Below are 20877 nucleotides of genomic sequence, written 5' to 3'. Positions count from 1 at the left end.
TCTTACTGGCCTTGTAAGATCCTAAAAATTCTAAGGTAAAATTTTCATTTTTAATTCAACCAGAAACACAAATTTCCCTTTCTAAATCATTCAAAAGTATATCAAATTAAAGCAATTATACGAGTACAATCCCAAAATTGATAAGTTGCGGAAACATGGGTGGATGCGTTGCGATCAAGCCGGGCCCTTCCCTTTCGAACTGGAAGTACCTAAAACCATAATCATAAAACCGTAAGCACAAAGATTAGCGAGTTCCCGAAAATACCACATACCATACATGTCATACATACAATGGGACATGTCCTACAACCATCGGTCCCCGCCTGTAACACATCTGTTAGTAACATGTGATGGGCCCCACCCAACACACTCATCGGGTCCCGCCGATATACATACAAACACATATAATATATGCAAGATTCACAAAGACAATTAGCATACTATAACATAATCTAATGGGCTGGAATTGGTGCCTTTAAGCCATAAGTAAAGTGACAACTATCATACTATAACACACCCATCAGGCCCCGCTTGCCCGGTATACATATAACACATGAAAGGTCACACAGACAACTAGAAAACCAATAAATACAAACCATGGGTCGACATTGGTGCCTTCGACCCACTAAACACTGAGAGGAGACTCACCTGAATCACAAAGCTGACCTAAGCTAATTGCTTTCCTGCCAAAAGATGGGTGCTCGACACCTCCTATCAATCCGCACAAGGAAAACCCTAAGTCTACCTTCTAGAAATAGAATTTTGGCCAAAGGTCAAACTATGCTAAAAGCCAATGGTCAAAGTCAAAGTCAACAACTCATAATGTCAACTATTCACCCTCACGTCGTGACCAACCCTTGGTCACGTCGTGGGATCTCACACGGTCTGATTCCAACTCATCTCGACTCACCCTGACCAACTTAGTCAAGAAAAGTCAGCAGAGCTGACCTTACATCATGATCAGTCTCCTCTCACGTCGTTAGCTCCGAGGATCTCACTAGAAATAGGATCAACAAATCCTCATGTCGTGAGACCCCCGTGTGGGTCTCACGTCGTGAGAATTGTCTACAACAAAAAGTCCAACTTTTAAGTCCTTAATCCAAAAAGCCTTGAACCCAAACTTTCCAGAAGGTCTTATAACTTCTTAATACACTAGAAAGTCGATGCTTTTAAGACATATATGTCCAATACATGTCTAGATCTCATTTGGGTCAAAAGTTGAAGAAAAGACATTCAACTTTCAAGCAAGGCTCCAAAACTCAACCATTTTTTAGATCCGAACTCCAAGACACTCCTAAGGCTACCATAACCCATAAAAGTTGCCAACTTTATGGTTTCCATTCATCAAACTTACACAACCAAGAAGAAAAATGGGACAAAACTTAGATTTAGCCTCATATAACAATAAAGGTGAAAACTTTAACACCTATAATGGTCCAAAAACAGTGTAAGGTGATGATGATGATGATTACTTACAAGCCTCAACACAATACCTTCTTCTTCTTCTTCTTCTTCTTCTTCTTCTCCCACACCAAGAAAGGATCTAAAACCATCAAAGATCAAGCAAGGATGGGAACTAGGGTTTTTCTGAGGTGCAAGAGGGTTTGGGGATGATAAGAAACCCTAAAATAAGATTAGATGTGATTAAATACAAAGGAAATCCTAAAAGATCATGGGCTTGGGATACAATGCTCCTCACGTATTGAGCTCTTATTGCTCATGTCATGAGCTCAACATAAATACAACTTCTGCATTTAATTACTCCACATGTCGTGACCCTTCTACGGTTCACGTCGCGAGCCTTGGTTTTACCCAAAAACAATGTCTTTGACACCTTGAAACCCTAACTCGAATCATCCAGGAAAATGGGTGTTACGACTTTCCCCCACTTAAATTACATTTCGTCTTCGAAATCATTGCTTACTACCTTCCAGACACATCAAACAACCTGACAATTCTTCCACAGCCCCAATACGAATTGAGGAATTAACTCATGCATACATCAGCCTTCCAAAACTGCAATCGAACCCAGCCTTAGCAGAGCTCTCAAACCCTGGTGACGAACGAGTCCTTACCCCACTAGCGTTAACCACTAAATTATAATCATTACTACTCTGCCCAAGATTTGAAATCCTAAAACCTTGTCTGATTCCCCGACAGACAACCCATTCTGAATCATTGCCGATACAACTCCACTTCATAATCCAAAATGATCATAACTCTTCCAACCCTTGATTACCTTGTTGTTTCTGTGGCGTCCCCAAATTCACGGTCATTTTAAAAAAAATTATTTATGCTTATTTAAAAATCAGAGTATTCTTTTTGAAGAATAATATTGCGGAATTTGTTCCCAAAAAACATGATAATAATATTATCAAAGCATTTATGAAGAAATGTATTTTATTTATATTAAAATATTGGGATGTCATCGTTAATACTGAAACATAAACACAAACAGACCTTACATTCATTTACACTAATGATTTACATCTCCTTTAATCTCTCAGTGTAATGTGTTTTCATATCGATACCTATGATACAAATAAGCTGAGTAGGTCAGGTTGGGAAACCTGGTGAGTACATAGGGTTTTCAACCCACAATAACATAATTATTATGTTTAATCATCAAAAAATTATACCAACTTCCCATCCCCATTATCTTCTTTATTCTTAAGGATCTACCATAAGAATCATCTATTTTTCATTTAGTCATTCCTAAGGATTGTCCTAAGGAATAGGCACGAAGTCCATCGCTGCCAGGGGTTATCCAACAGGCACTAAGTCCATAGCTGTTGATGTTATCTGTTAGGCACTAAGTCCATAGCTGCCAATATCCATCTATAGGTCACTAAATCCATAGTTACCAACATTCATTTGTAAGGCACTAAGTCCATAGCTGCCACGGTTTTTAGAGTACATGTGGTGAACACATAGTTCAAAAACACCTACACGTTGTGAGCCTGCTAGCGTTCCACTGGACTGTCTAGAATAGTCTGTGGTCGTCATCTATACTCTACTAGATGAATGGATCATCGCTTGGGTCAAGGCTTCTCATCAACTAAATCATATTTCTTCTCTCATTATTCATCTCATCTTTCATCTACCCATCTTTACCTAATATATTTATAGGTATAAAATACATATACAGTTTAAATCAAGTAAAACGTGTATATTTTGTTCATCCAACATCGATATCAAGAACACAGATAATATGCACACATAGCACGTAATTTATATTAAATACTTCATATGTATGTGTAAGATGAAAGTAACTATGCACTCACTTGTTAAAGTGATGACTCCAAACTTGGGCAACGCTTTGCTTCTAACAATTTTATTTCGCTTCGACGAAACTTAGTATTATTATCACTAGATTTTAGTCTAATATTTATTGCGACAACTTATTAGTCTAGATTTATCATTAACTCAAGGTCTACGAGCAATATTGTTTTCCTTGTATTATATAGGTGTTAAACAATACTTTTCAACTACTATGTACAGACATGGGCCAGACATGAAACACTAGAGGGCATGACCATTTTTGCATTTAAGGTGTTCTGAAATCCAAAAACCTTATGCGGCCCTTCAAACCAGATTTCCCGTACCGCGAGTAGTTAAAATGTATTATAATAACACCTCTTATAATTTATACTTAGCACATATATTGCTTATAGGTTCATAATAACGATAATGAACTTAAATATAAGTTATACTTAAAGAAGGGTAAGCATAACTCACATACAAGTGGTTTAGCGAGAAACCGGGCTTTGCGCGGGCAGAACTTCGTCGCTGAATCTTTCTAAAAAGATTCTTGTAGCGCTTCAACATTCACCTTATTATACTAAAACTACGGAAAAAGAATTTGAATCACGAGGGACCGAAATGCTCGGGAGATAAGAAGAGAAAGAATCTTGAATCAAGAGAATGGTGCAAGAAATATGAGAGCCTATAGCCTCTTACTTATAGTAATTGAATTTTCAAAAACCACCATCTATAGTTAGAGCTGTTTGTTTGGATGGATCGGTTTGATCTGATCCAATCAAGTAAATACAAATTGATTTCGGTTTTCAAAACATGGATCCGAATTGTCCAAACCAAATTCAAATCCGATCCGATCCGATCCAATTACAATTCGGTTGGATCGGTTTTTATAATTCGGTTTTCAAAAACCAAAACATTTTAAAACGACATATAATTATAATATTATCCAACTTTACATAAGAAGCAAAAACAAATAATTTATTTGTGATTTGAAATTTATAAACAACTAATAAGAAGATATATTATAGTTAAATATTTTATAGATACAAAACTTTTTAGAGAAATGCATATTAATGTTATTTTTATCGGGTGAAACGTTTTGAATATATTTGAAAAAATAAATTACAAAATTAATAAATAATTATAGATATATATTTTAAATAGATATATAATAAATGTTTATTCGGTTTTTTTGGACTATTCGGTTCTTATTTTATAAACCAAAACCAATCCGAAATCCAAAATAATAATTTGGTTTTGTTGAAAACCAATCCAAAAATCCGAATATCCGAACCAAATAGTCGAATCCAAATTGTCCTATTGGATAATTCGGTTTTATCCGAATAGTGAACAGTCCTATCTATAGTTACTTAAACGACTAAACACCCACTTATAATACTATTTTAAATAGATTTAATGATATTTGTACTAAACTAATGTCAAAAGTACTCAACACTAGTCTTATAACGACCACATCGTTGATACCTTTCTAATGATATATACATATGTATATATATAACATCATTAGATGAAAATTGAAAATGATTGTGTTTTTATATCTTTGACCTAAAGTATATGTTGGCTTTTGAGTAAGTATATCATTATATCTTGATTTAGTAAAAAGTTGTTATAAATAAGGCAGTTTTAAAGGATAATATAAGAGATAATATGAATTATGTTGATGAGCACATATATTCAATACGTGATTTGGTTATCAACTTATTGTAGTGTAATAACAAATACTATACACTTAACATTGTTTTCATAGATGATTGTTATTATCTTAGACAAGTTGGAGTCTCCTGAATCTAGTGTACAAAGAACAAGGAATTTATTATATTGTTATTTATATGTGAGTCTATGTGGTCACACATAAAATTACATTTAAAGAATAAAAAATAAATAATATATTGGTTCTAAATGTATGATTGTAACGGCCCGTATTTTCTAACAGCTGATTAACTAGGGATTATCAGAGTTTTTAACAATTGTGGATTATGTTAAAAACTAAAACACTTTACATCTCATAGTTAATCATGGATTTACAGTATAACCATAAACATAATTTAAAGCAACAAGGAATATACATAGAATAAAACTACTCCTAATCCGGGTCCTTGCTTCTATCTTTTCACGTACCACGACTACTACCTGGACCTGTAAAACATGAAAATATATACTACATCATACCACAAGTCAGGTGAGTTATATTCTAATATGTTTTCATGATTATCTACTATTCTTCTAACTCTTATCTTTTCGTACTATAACCTTTCTTCTTTACTTCTTTCTCATACTCTACATTCTAAACTCCTATTCTCAAAGCATACATTGGTATTCTTTCTCATTCCTCTATCTCTTGTATCTTTCATCATATGTTCTCGTCTTATCTATCTCATACTCTTTCTTAGCCTCTTCTCAGGCTCTATAAACACTTTATATTTTCTTACTTTATCTCTCTCATACTCTTCTTCTGTACTTCTCTTTTCTCTTCCTATATGCTCTATCTCATCTCATCTTTCTCTACTCTTTTATCTTTTATGCATTCCTTTCTCACAGTTTTAGTTTGATCTTTTCTTATCTCTTACTCTTAGCATGTGTAACGCCCGCATATTCGGGTTAGTCAATAAGTTATAGTACCCCTTGGTCCCAAAATTGTTGTCCATAGAGAACAAACACACAGATTAATGAAACATTAATTACAACTAACTTTATACAATAAAATGACAGTTTTGTCCTTACTTTGCATTTAATGTTTCATTAAATGCTTAGTTGGTTAAATAATAATGAGGGGGTATTTTGGTAAAAATGTTATTTATTTTTAGAAGTTGACTATTATTTTAGGAAAAACTAAAAAGAAAAGATGGACTATAATTTTGGGACGGATGGAGTATATGTCTCAAGGATTTCGTACATATAAAGAAAAAGCTAAAATCTGACTTATAAAAAAGAAGTTAAGACTCGTCGAACTTTTGCTATTAAATCGGCACGGCTCCGCATAGCGTAAAAAGTGAATTTTTGACGAAATACTTTTTGGCTTAGATATCTAAACGAAAGTCGTAGTGGATGTTAAACCGAGAGCGTGCATTTAGAGAACGTCCAAATCTGACTTCATTTGAGGAAGTTATGAATTTTCTAAGATTTAGCGTAGCGGTACACGTCCCGGAAATTGAATTTTAGATTGATCGATTTTTAGCCGACACAACCTAAATGAGGATTGAAGATCTCGTTAATAGGAACTCTACGATATAAAGACAGTCAAAAACGGATGCCGGATGACAACATTATGATTTTTAACACACTTTAACTGTCTAAGCCTGTTAAAATATAAATTTAAAAATAAATCAAAATAGCCTACGAAATCTAAGCGATTGTAGATCACATCGCTACCTACGAGTGGATATAAAAAACGTCAAAAATGGAGTGCGTATATGAAAGTTACGGAATTTTTAAGATAATTAATGTTTGGGATTAACTAGCGAGTGACACGTGGCAAGATTTGGGCCACACCTTCTTCTCCATGGCTTGGCATCTGATAGCGACATGTGGCACGAGTATGCCCAGTGTAGCTCGAAGTATACCCAGTGTACTGAGTATGCCCAGCATACCCTTGCATACGCTCAACGTATGTGAGTGCTGCCAGCCTATAAATATAGCTTGTTTTCCCTCATTTCTCCACACCAATCTCATCCACTTCTCTCACAAACACCCCAAACCCCCCATTTTTTCCCTAGCACCTCTTAGGTGTTAGAAGCGAGTCCTGGAGTGCCATAAGGCACCGAGAAGACGAGCTTTCGGCTCAGAAGCTCTGCTCGTGTAGATCCCGGTTCCTCGCTAAACCACTTGTAAGTGGAGTTATGTTTACCGTACTTTAGGTATAACTTATGTTTAAGTTCCTTATCATTATTATGAAACTATAAATAAGATTTATCACTGATTCCAAGTTATTATACTGATCAATCTCCTTACAAGGATGATGTTTAGGCTGTGATTTAGTGAGGTGTTTAAAGTGGGATTTCCAAACAGTATACTTCGTATACCAAACGGACCCTACCTCCAATATGATCCTACCTGGTTGTTGCTTAGTTGATAGTAGACTTTGTGTAAATGATGAATCTTGACTAATAATTAATCGCAATAAATATTAGACTAAAACTTAGCGATAATAATGATAGGTTATGTCAAAGGAAAAGACAAATTGTTAGAAGCGAAGCGCTGCTCGAATTTCGAGTCGTCACTTTAACAAGTGAGTGCATAGTTACTTTCATCTTAAATATAGATATGGATTATTTAATATTAATACATGCTATATGTGCTTATTATCTATGTTCCTGATATCTATGCTAGATGAACGATTTATACATGTTTTACATGATTTAAATTGTATATGTATGTTTATACCTATAAATATATTGGGTAAAGATGGGTAGATGAATGATGAGAGATGAAAGATGATATATATCATGAGAGGTGAAATATTATGAGAAGCCTTGACTTTAACGATGGTCCAGTCATCTAGCAGAGTATAGATGATGACCACAGGCTATTCTAGACAGTCCAGTGGAACGCTAGTAGGCTCGCAACATGTAGGTGTTTGTGAATGATGTGTTCACATGATGTACTCTAAAAACTCTGGTAACTATGGACTTAGTGCCTTACAAATGAACCCTGGCAGCTATGGACTAAGTGCCTTATAGATGAACATTAGTAGCTATGGACTTAGTACCCAATAGATAACATTGGCAGCTGTTCCTAATAGATAAAATTGGCAGCTATGGACTTAGTGCCTGTTGGATAAAACCTAGCAGCAATGGACTTCGTGCCTATTCCTTAGGAATAAATATGGAAGAACAAATGATTCTTAGGGTAGATCCTTAAGAATAAAGAAGATACTGGGGATGAGAAATTGGGTTAATTGTTTGATGATTAAACATAGTAATTATATTATTGTGGGTTGAAAACCCTATGTACTCACCAGGTTTCCTAACCCGATCCACTCAATTATTGTATCACATGTGGCTATATGAAAGATACATTCTGCTGAGATTCAAGGAGTATTAGGCCACTAGTTTAATTACTATAAGGCTTGTAATATTTCGTTATGATTATGTGTCAGTATTGACGATGACATCCCAATGTTTTAATAAAAATAAAAATACATTTATTCGGAAATGATTTGATAATATCATTATCATGTTTTCTGGGAACAAATTTCGCAATACTATTTTTCAAAAAGGATAATATGATTTTTAAATAAGCATAAACAAATCGGTCTTTTCTGGCCGTGAAATTGGGGATGTCACAGTTGGTAGCATCAGATCATAAGTGTAAGCGATGTAGGAGTAAGGATTTATTTCTTGACTTAAACTTAGAATGCTAAGCGATGATTGTGAGATGAGTGTCTGCTATATTTAGGATGTATGCCTAAATAGACATGACCACTAGCTTATTTAGGGGAGATACCTAGATTGATTTTATGTGCTAAATGATTTATGCTATAATATGCCTTATATGCTTTATGATGCTATCAGATCTATGGTCTATTGCCAACCAGATCTGGAAATTTTATGTGTTCATATTACTAAGCGTTATTTACGGTATTAGAATTGGCATGTAACTTTTCAGAATGATAAGGAGATTTACACGTCTATCAAAGCTTTCTTATCTTAATATATGTCGTTGTATACTAAACATATGCTAGAGTGTATAGATCGAAACGGTGAGAACTCGTAACAGATTAGGAAATGCTAATGGAAACCAATAGCCCGAACCACGAGTGATTGAGCGTGCACCAGAGGTAGCAGTTGCACCCGAGCCAATCATGATGGCAGGAGTACAAAGAAATGATACAAATGATGTTAGATCGTCAGATGGAAGAAAAAAGGCGTCTACTTCAACAGAATAGGGATGAACCTACTTTACCCACTGTACAACTTGAACTGAACACTGAAAAGTCAAAGGAAGGAAACTTTAGTCAGAGTGTCAGTCAAGCTGAGCCACAAGTGGCTAGAAGAAACCAACCCAATGGAGGAAATGATTGACGTGGATGTAAGTACAAGAATTTCATGGTATCCAAACCACCAAGTCTTTCTAGAAGCCCAACACCGATGCAAGTCATGGATTGGATCTCCGAGATGGAGATGATGTTTGAAAGTCACGACCGCTGCAACAAACAGAAGACCGCTCTCGCGATTACACTATTGAAGAATAGGGTATTAAACTGGTGGAAACTACTAGCTGATACCATGCCCATGGGAGATGCTAGCAAGATGTATTGGAAGACTTTTTGGTGCAACTGAAAATGCAGTACTGATCTGAGCAGGATCTTCTGGAGATCAACAATGAGTTCCAGAATTTGAAGAAGGGAAGGATGAGCGTCAGTGAGTATACTACAAGTTTTATGGGGAAAATAAATCTTATTCGTTATTTAGTTCCAAATAAACTTTACAAGGTCAACAAGTTTGCTAAGGAATTGCTAGCAGACTTTGGTCCAATGGTCAAACAAGTAACCACCTTGAAAGCCGCCATTTGGGCAGCTAAGAATATTGAGACCCAGTTAAGGGAGAAAGGTCTGGGGAGAGATGATGTAGGAGAAAAGAAGAAGTTTGATGGAACTTCAAGGCCCAAGAAGAAGAGCATATTTTCAAAAACTAGTTCCAAGAAGTTTGGAGGAGGAGGAGGAGGTGAAGCAAAATGGTGCGATAAGTGCAAAAAGAAGCACTCTGGGAAATATGGCGAGGAGTTGAAATGTTTCAAGTGCGGAAAAATTGGTCATTACGCCAATAAGTGTGCATCCAACAAAAGGGTATGTTACGGATGTAGAGACAAGGGGCATATGTTAAAATATTTCCCAAATAAAAATGAAGCAACAAGACCGAATTCGCCGCCAAAACCAAAGGCAAGAGCATTCCAGATGATCTTTGATGAAGTAGGTGACGATGCAAGGGATTAGGAGTAAGGATCTATAAAGTATCCATATATAAAGTATCATGTGGTGTAGCCTAATATAAGAGGCATAATATAGGGTGAACTTGAATACCTATGTAATCGTTTCAAGAAATAATATAAAACCCTAGTTATGCTATTTGATATGTTAAGTTGATATATGTTTTTTCTTGTGTGGTGACTTGGAGAACTGAGAGGTAATACTTGGTACAAGTATGATTAGGTGTGAAAGGTAGTAGATGCCTATACTAATGGAAGCACAAGAATCATACTTGGATCAAGGAAAGTCACGAGGTTACCAAGGCGCTAGTAATTGATTCTGTTTTGTTCATGTCTGTTGTTACCATCGTTTCAGTAATGACTAAGAAAATGATTGTTATTATGACCCTAGTAGTCATATCAAATTGAGTCTGACTAAGATAAGTATGTTACGTGGTTCAGAGAACCAAGTTCGATGTAGTATCCGTCTTAAACCAAAATATTGAAGTATCGTGGTCGCCCTTAAGTAAGAAGCTTATAGCTAGAAGTACTACAAGATAGAATGTGATTATATCACATTAGAACATGAAGGAAGGTACCATCCATTCTTGAATGTGACTGAAAAAAAATACCTAAGTCCAAGGCGTTGCATCATACGATGAGAGGTCATTAGAACGTGACCTATCAGCCTGTCACGATAATCAAAGTAAAGAAATTATCTTAAGTTAAGTCTGTTTACGAAGGATCGTGAGTCTCCAATAAATATCGAGTTTGTAACTCGAATGTTATGATTGAAAGTCCAACATAGTATGAAGAGCGGGTGCAAGATTGAGCACCATTAGCAGTTAAGAAGTCCAAAAGATAGATACTCATTTGAAAGGACCAAAGAGTTACGATTATTACCTAGGATGAAAAGACAACATATGGAGTCATTATACAAGTCATGTTTTGATGATTTCGAGACGTAATCATCCTAAGGGGGAGATAATTGTAACGCACACATATTCGCGCTAGTCAATTTAGAGACAATAATCGTTAAAAATGACATTTTGATAGAAGATTATTTAGAGCAAAGAATCTTAACCAAAGTTATAGTATATATCACAAGGATTCCATACATACAAAGACCGCCGAAATCTGACTTATAATGAAGAATTTATGACCCGTTGGAGTTTTGCGATTAAACCGACACGGCTCCACGTAACATAAAAATGATTTTTTGGTCAAATAATTTTTGGACTTAGATATCTAAACGAAAGTCGTTGTAGACGTTAAGCCGAGAGAGTGCATATAGAGAGTGTCCAAATCTGACTTCATTTGAGGAAGTTGTGAATTTTCTAAGATTTAACGTAGCAGTAGACAGCCCGAAAATCGAATTTTAGATCGATTGATTTTTTGTTGACACAACATAAACGAGAATTGAAGATCTCGTTATTAAGAGCTCAACGATATAAAAACAGTCGAAAACGGATGTCGGATGACAAAGTTATGAATTTTTAACGGACTTTAACTGTTTAAGCCTGTTAAAATATAACTTTAAAAATAAATTCAAAATTAGTCGACGAAGTCTAAATGAGAGTTGTGGATCACGTGGCTACCTAGGCGTGATCTAAAGAACGTCAAAAACGGAGCTCGTATGCGAAATTTATGGAATTTAGAAGATAATTAATGTTTGGGATTAACAAACGAGTGACACTTGGCAGGATCTAGGCCACATCTTCTTCCCCACGGCTTGGCATCTGATCGCAACATGTGGCACGAGTATCCCCAGTGTAGCTCGGAGTACGACCAATGTACTAAGTATGCCCATCATACCCTTGCGTACGCCCAACACACGCGAGTGTTGTTGGCCTATAAATAAAGATCGGTTTTCCTCATTTCTCCACACCAATCTCATCCACTTCTCTCCCAAACACCCCAAACCCTCCATTCTTTCCCTAGCACCTCCTAGGTGTTAGAAGCGAGTCCCGGAGTGCCAGAAGGCCCCAAGAAGAAGAGCATTCGGCTCACCGTACTTTAAGTATAACTTATCTTTAAGTTCATTATCATTATTATGAACCTATAAACAAGATTTATCAGTGATTCCAAGTCGTTATACTATTTGATCTACTTATAGGGATGATGTCTAGGCTGTGATTTAGTGAGTTGTTTAAAGTGGGATTTCCAAACCGTATACTTTATACACCAAACAGACCCTACCTCTGATATGATCCTACCTGGTTGTTCCTTACTTGATAGATCTTGAAGTAAACTTTGAGTTAATGGTGAATCTAGACAAAGAATTAGTCGCAATAAGTATTAGACTAAAACTTAGCGATAATAATGCTAGGTTACGTCAAAGTAAAAGACAAATTGTTAGAAGCGAAGCGCTGCCCGAATTTCGAGTCGTTACTTTAATAAGTAAGTGTGTAGTTACTTTAATCTTGCACATAGATATGAAGTATTTAATTTTAATACATGATATATGTGCTTATTATCTGTGTTCTTGATATCTATGCTAAATGAACAATTTATACATGTTTTATGTGATTTAAACTGTATATGTATTTTTATACCTATTAATATATTGGGTAACAATGGTAGATGAATGATGAGAGATGAAATGTGATATAGATGATGAGAGGTGAAAGATTATGAGAAGCCTTGACTTTAATGATGATCCAGTCATCTAGCAGAGTATAGATGACGACCACAGACTATTCTACACAGTCGAGTGGAACGCTAACGTGTTCGCAACCTGTAGGTGTTTGTGAATGACGAGTTCACCAGATGTACTGTAAAAACCCTGACAACTATGGACTTAATGCCTTACAAATGAATCCATACAACTATGGACTTAGTGCCTTATAGATGAACATTGGTAGCTATGGACTTAGTGCCTAATAGATAACATTGGTAGTTGTGCCTAATAGATAACATTGGTAGCTATGGACATAGTGTCTATTGGATAAAACCTGGTAGCGATGGACTTCGTGCCTAATCATTAGGAAAATCCTAAGGAATAAATATGGAAGAATAGATTATTCTTGTGGAAGAAAAGATATTGGGGATGGAAAATTGGTTTAATTATTTGATGATTAAACATAATAATTATATTATTGTGGGTTGAAAACCCTATGTACTCACCGGGTTTCCCAAACCGACCCACTCAGTTTATTGTATCACAGCTAGCTATATGAAAGATACATTCTGTTGAGAGATTCAAGGAGTATTAGGCCAATATTTTAATTACTGTAAGGCTTGTAATATTTCGTTATGCTTATGTTTCTGTATTAACAATGACACTCCAATGTTTTAATAAAAATAAAAATACATTTCTTTGGAAATGATTTGATAATATCATTATCTTGTTTTCTGGGAACAAATTCTGCAATACTATTTTTCAAAAATGATACTCTGATTTTTAAATAAGCATAAACAAACCGGTCTTTTCTGGCCGTGAAAATGGGGATGTCACAGCATGCATGTTTCATATTCTTCTTACTATTCCTCTCATTATTCTCTTATACTTATGCCTCAACATTCTATTCTCAACTAGACCCAACTATCCCATCTCATACTATAATCCCCTCTATCTTTTAAGGGAAACAACATCCCTTAACATTACCGGGTACATTCATCCGAATTTACTTTCCTCTCTTATGATCCCCTGTATCCTTAATCGTCCTTCTTCTCTTAAATCCCTCACGGATTCCTTACCCTTAATCCCTCACATAATCATCTATCTACATTTTTGGAAGAATCATCATCTCTTTTGTAACACCCATAAAATTTCAACAAAATTTGAACTTTTCAAAACAACCCCTTTTCTATAGAAGTGTTTACAAAAACCATTGTTCCCAAAACATTATTTAAAAATCAGAATCTCTTTCAACATAGTTTTCAAAATATTTACATTATTAGATTTCCCAGAAATCATAAGTCCAAAATGCGAGGATGTGTACGGTCACACCTTCACCTTGCCCCGATCCACTGAAGTACCTAAAACATAATAAAAAAACTATAAGTCCAGAGATTAGTGAGTCTTCCCCAAAATACCACCACATAAACATAACAGACAGCATCATGCATACATGAGCCTTCAACCTGACTGGACCGCCTCGCAGGGCCTTCAGCCTATCTGGACCGCTCCCAAGCCTTCGACATGACTGGACCGCCTTGCAGGGCCTACAGCCTATCCAGACCGCTCGTCGGGCCTTCGACCTGACTAGACCACCTTGCAGGCCTTCAGTCTATCCGGGCCGCCCTGGGTCTGTTGGCCTTCAACATAAAGCATGATCGCCTTAACCCAACCACACACACACACATGTCGGCATATACATAACTCATAAACACATAATCAATCAATAGGCAAGCATATATCATACAAATCAATAAACATAACATCATCCAATCTACCAGGATAGCGATCTAACACATCATAACATCATAGCAACATCCTATCTACCAGGATACCGATCTAACAGATCATAACAACATAGCAACATCCTATCTACCACGATACCGATCTACCAGATCATAACAGCATAACAACATCCTATCCACCAGGATACCGATCTAACAGATCATAACAACACTCAGTCCTAAGATAAACTAGGATAACAATCCAAAAGGCCCGACATTAGTGTGTTTGACCCATAAGTACAGTGAGGAAAACTCACCTCGAATGTATAAGTTCCGTGAAAGAAATCCCTAGTTGCTGCCCTGCCGACTTCCTGAGCTATCAATGCCCACAACACACCCAATTAGTAATTAGGTTCCATGCTATAATCCATAATCCATACTTGGGGTAAAATTACCATTTTACCCCTAACCCAACATACACCAAAACTGAGGCCCAAATGAAAAGGTCCAGAAAGGCCCACTATAGGCCCAATTTTCCGAATTGGGCCCAACCCCATATGGGTCTTATCCTAAGCCCATATTTTCCTTAAATCCAAATCAGGTTATCACAAACACCCCTTAAAACAAACTTGGTCAAAGACATAAGTCAAAAGTCAAAGTCAACGGTCCAAGTTGACCCAACTCGTTGAGTTGTCCTTCAACTCGTCGAGTTTCTCCATCAATCTACATAGATCGAGAAAACCCAAGTCAACTCACCGAGTTTACCCACCAACTCGTCGAGTTCCTCTATTCATTTGAAAATATCGGGGAAAACCGAGCCAACTCGTCGAGTTTATCCACAAAACTTGCCGAGTTCGCTCAAAGTCCAGCAACTTAATTCATTAAGCACGTAATCCATAAAGGTATGGCCACAAAGCATAGATCTAACTTCCTTGAGCTGGAAAACCACGTAACGTTGTTAACTTTATGTCCATGCATGTCTAGATGAAGCTCTTAAGCTTCAAATGAACTTAACAATCGAATTAAAGCATGCATAACAGGAAGATCCTCTTAAAGTTTGCACCTTTAAGCTCAAGGGTAGCAAAACAAACTCAAATATGAAAGGATGAACCTTTACACCACCTATCTTATCCATAAACTAAAAAAGGAGGCTAAAATCACAATAAAACCCAAATGAGAAGATCTAATCATCTACCAATCAAGGTTTGAACCTGATACCTCGAACCGACTGCAAGAAATGGAGTGATTATGGATCCAAGGCTTCCTTCTCCAAGCTTGAAACTTCAAGATCTTCTACTCCCCTTCACAAGGCACAAAATGGACACCAAACTCTTCTCCAAGGTTCAAATGCTTGAAGTGGAGGCTAAAATTCGATTTAGGGTTTTTGGGAACAGCGGAGGCTCATAAGGAGGCCAAAAGAAAGACTTAAGGCCTTTAAATAGGGTGCAAGACCCTAAAATTTAGGGTTTCTCAAACAACGTCCAACTCATCGAGTTGCCTTGACTAACTTGTCGAGTTGGTCCTTAGGAATGCGCATGCCAAAGACCACCAACACGTCGAGTTCCCTCCAAGAACTCGATGAGTTGGCCCTTAGAAAAGAGGATTTGTTTCCATAATTGACCTTCTTGATTATGGGTGTTACATCTTTCCCTGCAGGGAATATAATCTCATTCTCGAAGGAACCATACTCTTATTCCCGAATGAATGATCTTTCTATACATCTATTAATCTTTCAGGTGACTCATCACATGACACTTATCTCATGGACAATTTACTTCTTTATCTCATCAAGAGATTATCTGCTACTCATCTAGTACTTAACTTATTAAGTAGTTAATCTCCATCTTCATCTCATATATATATATATATATATATATATATATATATATATATATTCTGTACAATACCATCATGATATCTATACCCACTTACACTCCCATTCTCATGGTTATATTACACATAATCATACTCTTTTTACTTTTACCATCTTTTAGGTATTTAACATTTACCTTTCTCATCAATCCATACATGCTCTAGGTATACATACATGCTCTAATACATGTTTCTAAACGTATGCCCCATACATACACTATGTACCCTTTTCTATGATCTTTATATCTACATGAAGGTTAGAACATACTCTACAAATCTGTTTAGTCATTTATTACTGACCTAATACATGTTTCTAAACATATACCCCATACCTATACTCTATACACGTTTTCTATGATCTTATATCTACACGAATGTGAGAACATACTCTATAAATCTGTTAAGTCATTTCTCACCAACTTAATACGAGTCTTAATTAATTAAGTCACAAAGTTGGCCCAAAAACATAAAATTTCTCATATTACCCTTTTGACCAAAATGCATATTCTCATGCATTTCTTCTCTTGAACTTACTCATCTTTCCTCCTTTAAGTGACTTAAACTTATCTTGACAATTTTCATGAAGTCACAACTTTATAAATCTTTTAATTTCTCATAAATGGCCATTTTGCCATTTTGATAAAAAAACTGACTAAAAGTCAACCCGTTCTAATTTTCAGGTTCTTAGAATGATACCCTCATCTGCAATAACATTTGTACGGTTTATAAGTACATTGTCATTATCAAGTGTCGAATTTAGTACAAATTACAATTACCTTTATTTATAAGTACATTGCCTTTATGTTTGTCCAATTTAGTACACGCAATTAAACATTGCAAGAATTGTATGTATATAGCCATTATCAAACATATCGAAATACATTACCACTAGAATTCTGTTCACCAAATTACATGAGTATATTTCCACCACTAACGGTTTACATATCAATATATCGACCATTACAATTATACCATGATAAAATATGTAGTTTGGTCAACATCAATTACTACCCAACTTAGAAAAACTTCAACACTACCAACTAACCACACTAATCTAGACCATTCACCCAAAAGTAAGGATGAACTTTAGAATCAGAACAGGTTTTCTTATATTATAAGAACCGGGAACCGGACCGTCGGTTTCGGCTCCGGTCCCAGTTTTTCAGTTATTTTTCAAATTAGAACCGGTTGAAATATTATAGATGATATGCTATCTTTCGGGGCTTGTAAATGATTCAATACTTAACAAAATTAAGACTTTTACATTCTATATTGAAGTACAAACACTAAATTACACGATGAAAAAAGAATCAAGTAATTCCGATTTTATATGAGTGAGTTATGCTCATTTTAAAAGCTGGACAGATTCCAAAAAAATGCTGAAACAAAAAATATGCAGTATTGATATGCTGTCTTCCGGGGTCTATAACTGATTCAATATCTAACCAAATTAAGTGCTTTTATAGTCTAAAATGAACTACAAACACCAAATTACATGCTGGAAAAAAAATTAAGTAATTCCGACGTCATATGAATGAGTTATACTCATTTAAAAAAATGGGACAGATTCAAAAAAACAAAAGAAAATGCTGAAATAGAAAAAACACTGCATCGATATTCTTTCTTTCAGGGCATGTATCCGATTCAATATCTAAGCAAAACATATGTTTGTATAGTCAAAAATGAATTACAAACTCCAAATTACATGTTGGAAAAAAAGTCAAATAATTCCGACTTCATATAAGTAAGTTATACGCATTTTAAAAAACGGAAAAAATGTTAAACCGGTTCCGGTTTTTAGAACTGGGGCTGGTTTTCATAAAAATGAAGAACTGGTAACCGTACCTTATTACCGGTTCCGATTCGGTTCCGGTCTGGTTCCGGTTCCGACGGTTATAATGTTCATCCCTACCCAAAAGTACCCAATTAAATGCACGAATCACAACACAGTGAGACAAGGGAAAAAATGGTTAATTTAGGGCTTCATAATACAACAATAAGTGTTTTGGTATCAATACAAGAATGAACAGTTCATGAGTTTTTTGTTTGTGAGAAAAAAGAAAAAAAAATCAATCATTCATCATCATTTATATCACAGTCAATGGTGAAGCAGATCGATCAAAGCTACCACGAATCACTCGTGCCTGAGTACTCCTCTTCTTCATCGGGCTCATTCCTACTCCAGATTTACCACCGGTTTTATTTCCATCGGCGAGAACTCTTGTGATTCCGGCGTAATTCAGAGACTCTGCAATTTCCATCGCCGTGAAACCCTTATTCGTTCTTGCTTCCACATCAGCACCTCTTTTCACTAACAACTCAAGCACATCAACATGCCCAGATTCCACAGCACAGTGTAAAGCAGTATACCCATATTCATCTCTCGCATCAATATCAACGCCATTTTTAATCAAAACCCTAACCACATCAGTCCTTCCCATAAACGACGCCCGGTGTAAAACCGTCCATCCATTCTGATCTTCACCATTAATGGGGACTCCACCTTTAAGAAGCTTATTAACGGTTCTAATATCACCTTTCGTTGCAGCCATACACAAGGTATCACCTAACCCGAGTACAGAAAACAGCCGTGTATGTCCATGCTCATTAGCAACATCATACGCTGTTTTCTTAAATCTATTTATAATATTCTTATTAGCTCCTTTTTGTAATAAAAGCTTCACCATGTTATCATCTCCAAGAGCTGCAGCTATATGCAACGGAGTCTCGTCTCCATTACCATTACAAATATTAGTCTCTGCACCGCTAGTCAACAACAACCGTGCACAGTCTCGTCTCCGCCCCTCCACCGCCATGTGCAAAGCGGTATTCCCGTCTTTCGTCAGCTCATCGACATTAACACTTTTTGATAAAAGGAGCTTCAGAATGTCGACATGACCAGATCCAGCTGCTAGATGGATCGGGCCATATGCAGATGGCTCAACCCGCTCTGTGACTGCTCTATGCGCCAACAAGAGCTCCACAATCAAACCTTCACCTGAGGTTACCGCAGCTTCAAGTGGGGTTGATCCTGACTGAGCTCGAGCCATTATATCCGGCTCGAACTCGAGCAGGACTTGAACCAGGTCGGCTCGATGTTGAGAGATTGCTAAATGAAGTAAAGTCTGACCTTCGGAGTCAACAGAATCTACCGTTTTCCAAGATGGATCACTCTTTTCTAACACGTCTCTTATTTCATCTATAGATCCGTTGGTGATGAGTTTGGCAATCACCATTGATCCGACAAACATGATCTTGACTCCACTATCGACGAACACTTGCTTCTTTTTTGTAGTAAACCAGTCACTAGGGACTGAATCGGTAGAACTGTTCTTAACTCCGGCACCGGGAACCACCACACTGTGCAAGAAGAACGGATCACCACAGTAAGGGTATGATTCCGGGAGTGTGGAATTTGGTGGGAGATCATATATGATCTCTAGAGTGACAGTTGTCAAGGGATATATGATTCCAGACTGTGGACGGACGGTGTACCGGAGCTTATTCACCGGTTGCAGGCGGAAGGCCACTGGCATGGTGTACATGACGTTTCTTAAAGTGAGCTTACCGGTACACTTTTGGTTTTGTTCGACACGTATTACAACCACATTGGATGGCTCCAAAGTTATTAATCTGTCCATGATCTGGTTTTCTCCTTCGAGAAGCCTCACCTGAGTCTTCTTCTCCGATGGGTCTTTTTTTTATGAAAAGAGAAACCGGTTAGGTAAAATGGAGTTGGAAGTTGAAGAAAATCGTTGGACTGTTGTATAAGTACAAGGGAGAGTTGAAAGAGTGCCGGCTGTTACGATGCGACGTCATATCTTGGTGTGAGGAACAATGTTGACTTGTTCTATTTGGCGTCCAAAGTTGTATAACTTCAAGACACTCAATTTGTACGGGATCGTATGTCAACTTATTTGACATAAGTTCAAATGCATAAAATTTATTAAAATATATTTTGAGTTAACCTCGAGCAAGTAACACTAAAATTACTGATAGGGCATCCGCAATGCATTGAACTTTATAGAGTTTAATGGAGTGTCACATCATTATTCACTATTCCATACAATTTTATTCATTTTTATCTCATAATGCATTAAACTCTACAAGTTCAATGGAACATATTAAAAAATATTTATTTAAAGATTTAAAGACTTTCCTTTTTTCCATTAAAGAATTCAATGGTCATTGAACTCCAAATTCATTGAATGCTAAGGTGGCATTTCATAATGGTGGTGTTGTATCTATTGAATGACAAATATGCATGACACCTCATTCAACTCTTCCATTAAACTCTCCATTATGGATGCTCTCAGTCCAATGAGAATGGAGTAAAAGTCACTAAAAAATGAAAAGAGAGAACCTATCTAAATGGGACGAGGCTTCTTTAATTAGCATTGCTTTTTCAGTTTCAGGTAAATCGACTAAAGAAAGATATCTTATTTGGTTCGACATTGGTTAATGTTTACAATATTT

General features: G+C 36.4%; 1 protein-coding gene across 1 annotated transcript; it reads right to left on the bottom strand.

Annotated features, from left to right (window-relative positions):
- Positions 1–18385: 18385 nt before the first annotated feature.
- Positions 18386–20189, bottom strand: LOC145058343 (protein VAPYRIN-like). The gene has a single exon (XM_079006263.1). It carries the CDS (start codon positions 20040–20042, stop codon positions 18489–18491), a length of 1554 nt encoding a protein of 517 aa, XP_078862389.1. The 5' UTR covers positions 20043–20189; the 3' UTR covers positions 18386–18488.
- Positions 20190–20877: the final 688 nt, after the last annotated feature.

Source organism: Lactuca serriola, chromosome 6 (genome assembly GCF_051521515.1).
Source record: "Lactuca serriola cultivar US96UC23 chromosome 6, Lser_US96UC23_V15, whole genome shotgun sequence".
In the NCBI taxonomy this organism is placed as follows: Eukaryota; Viridiplantae; Streptophyta; class Magnoliopsida; order Asterales; family Asteraceae; genus Lactuca; species Lactuca serriola.
This window is presented reverse-complemented; position numbering and strand designations above follow the sequence as displayed.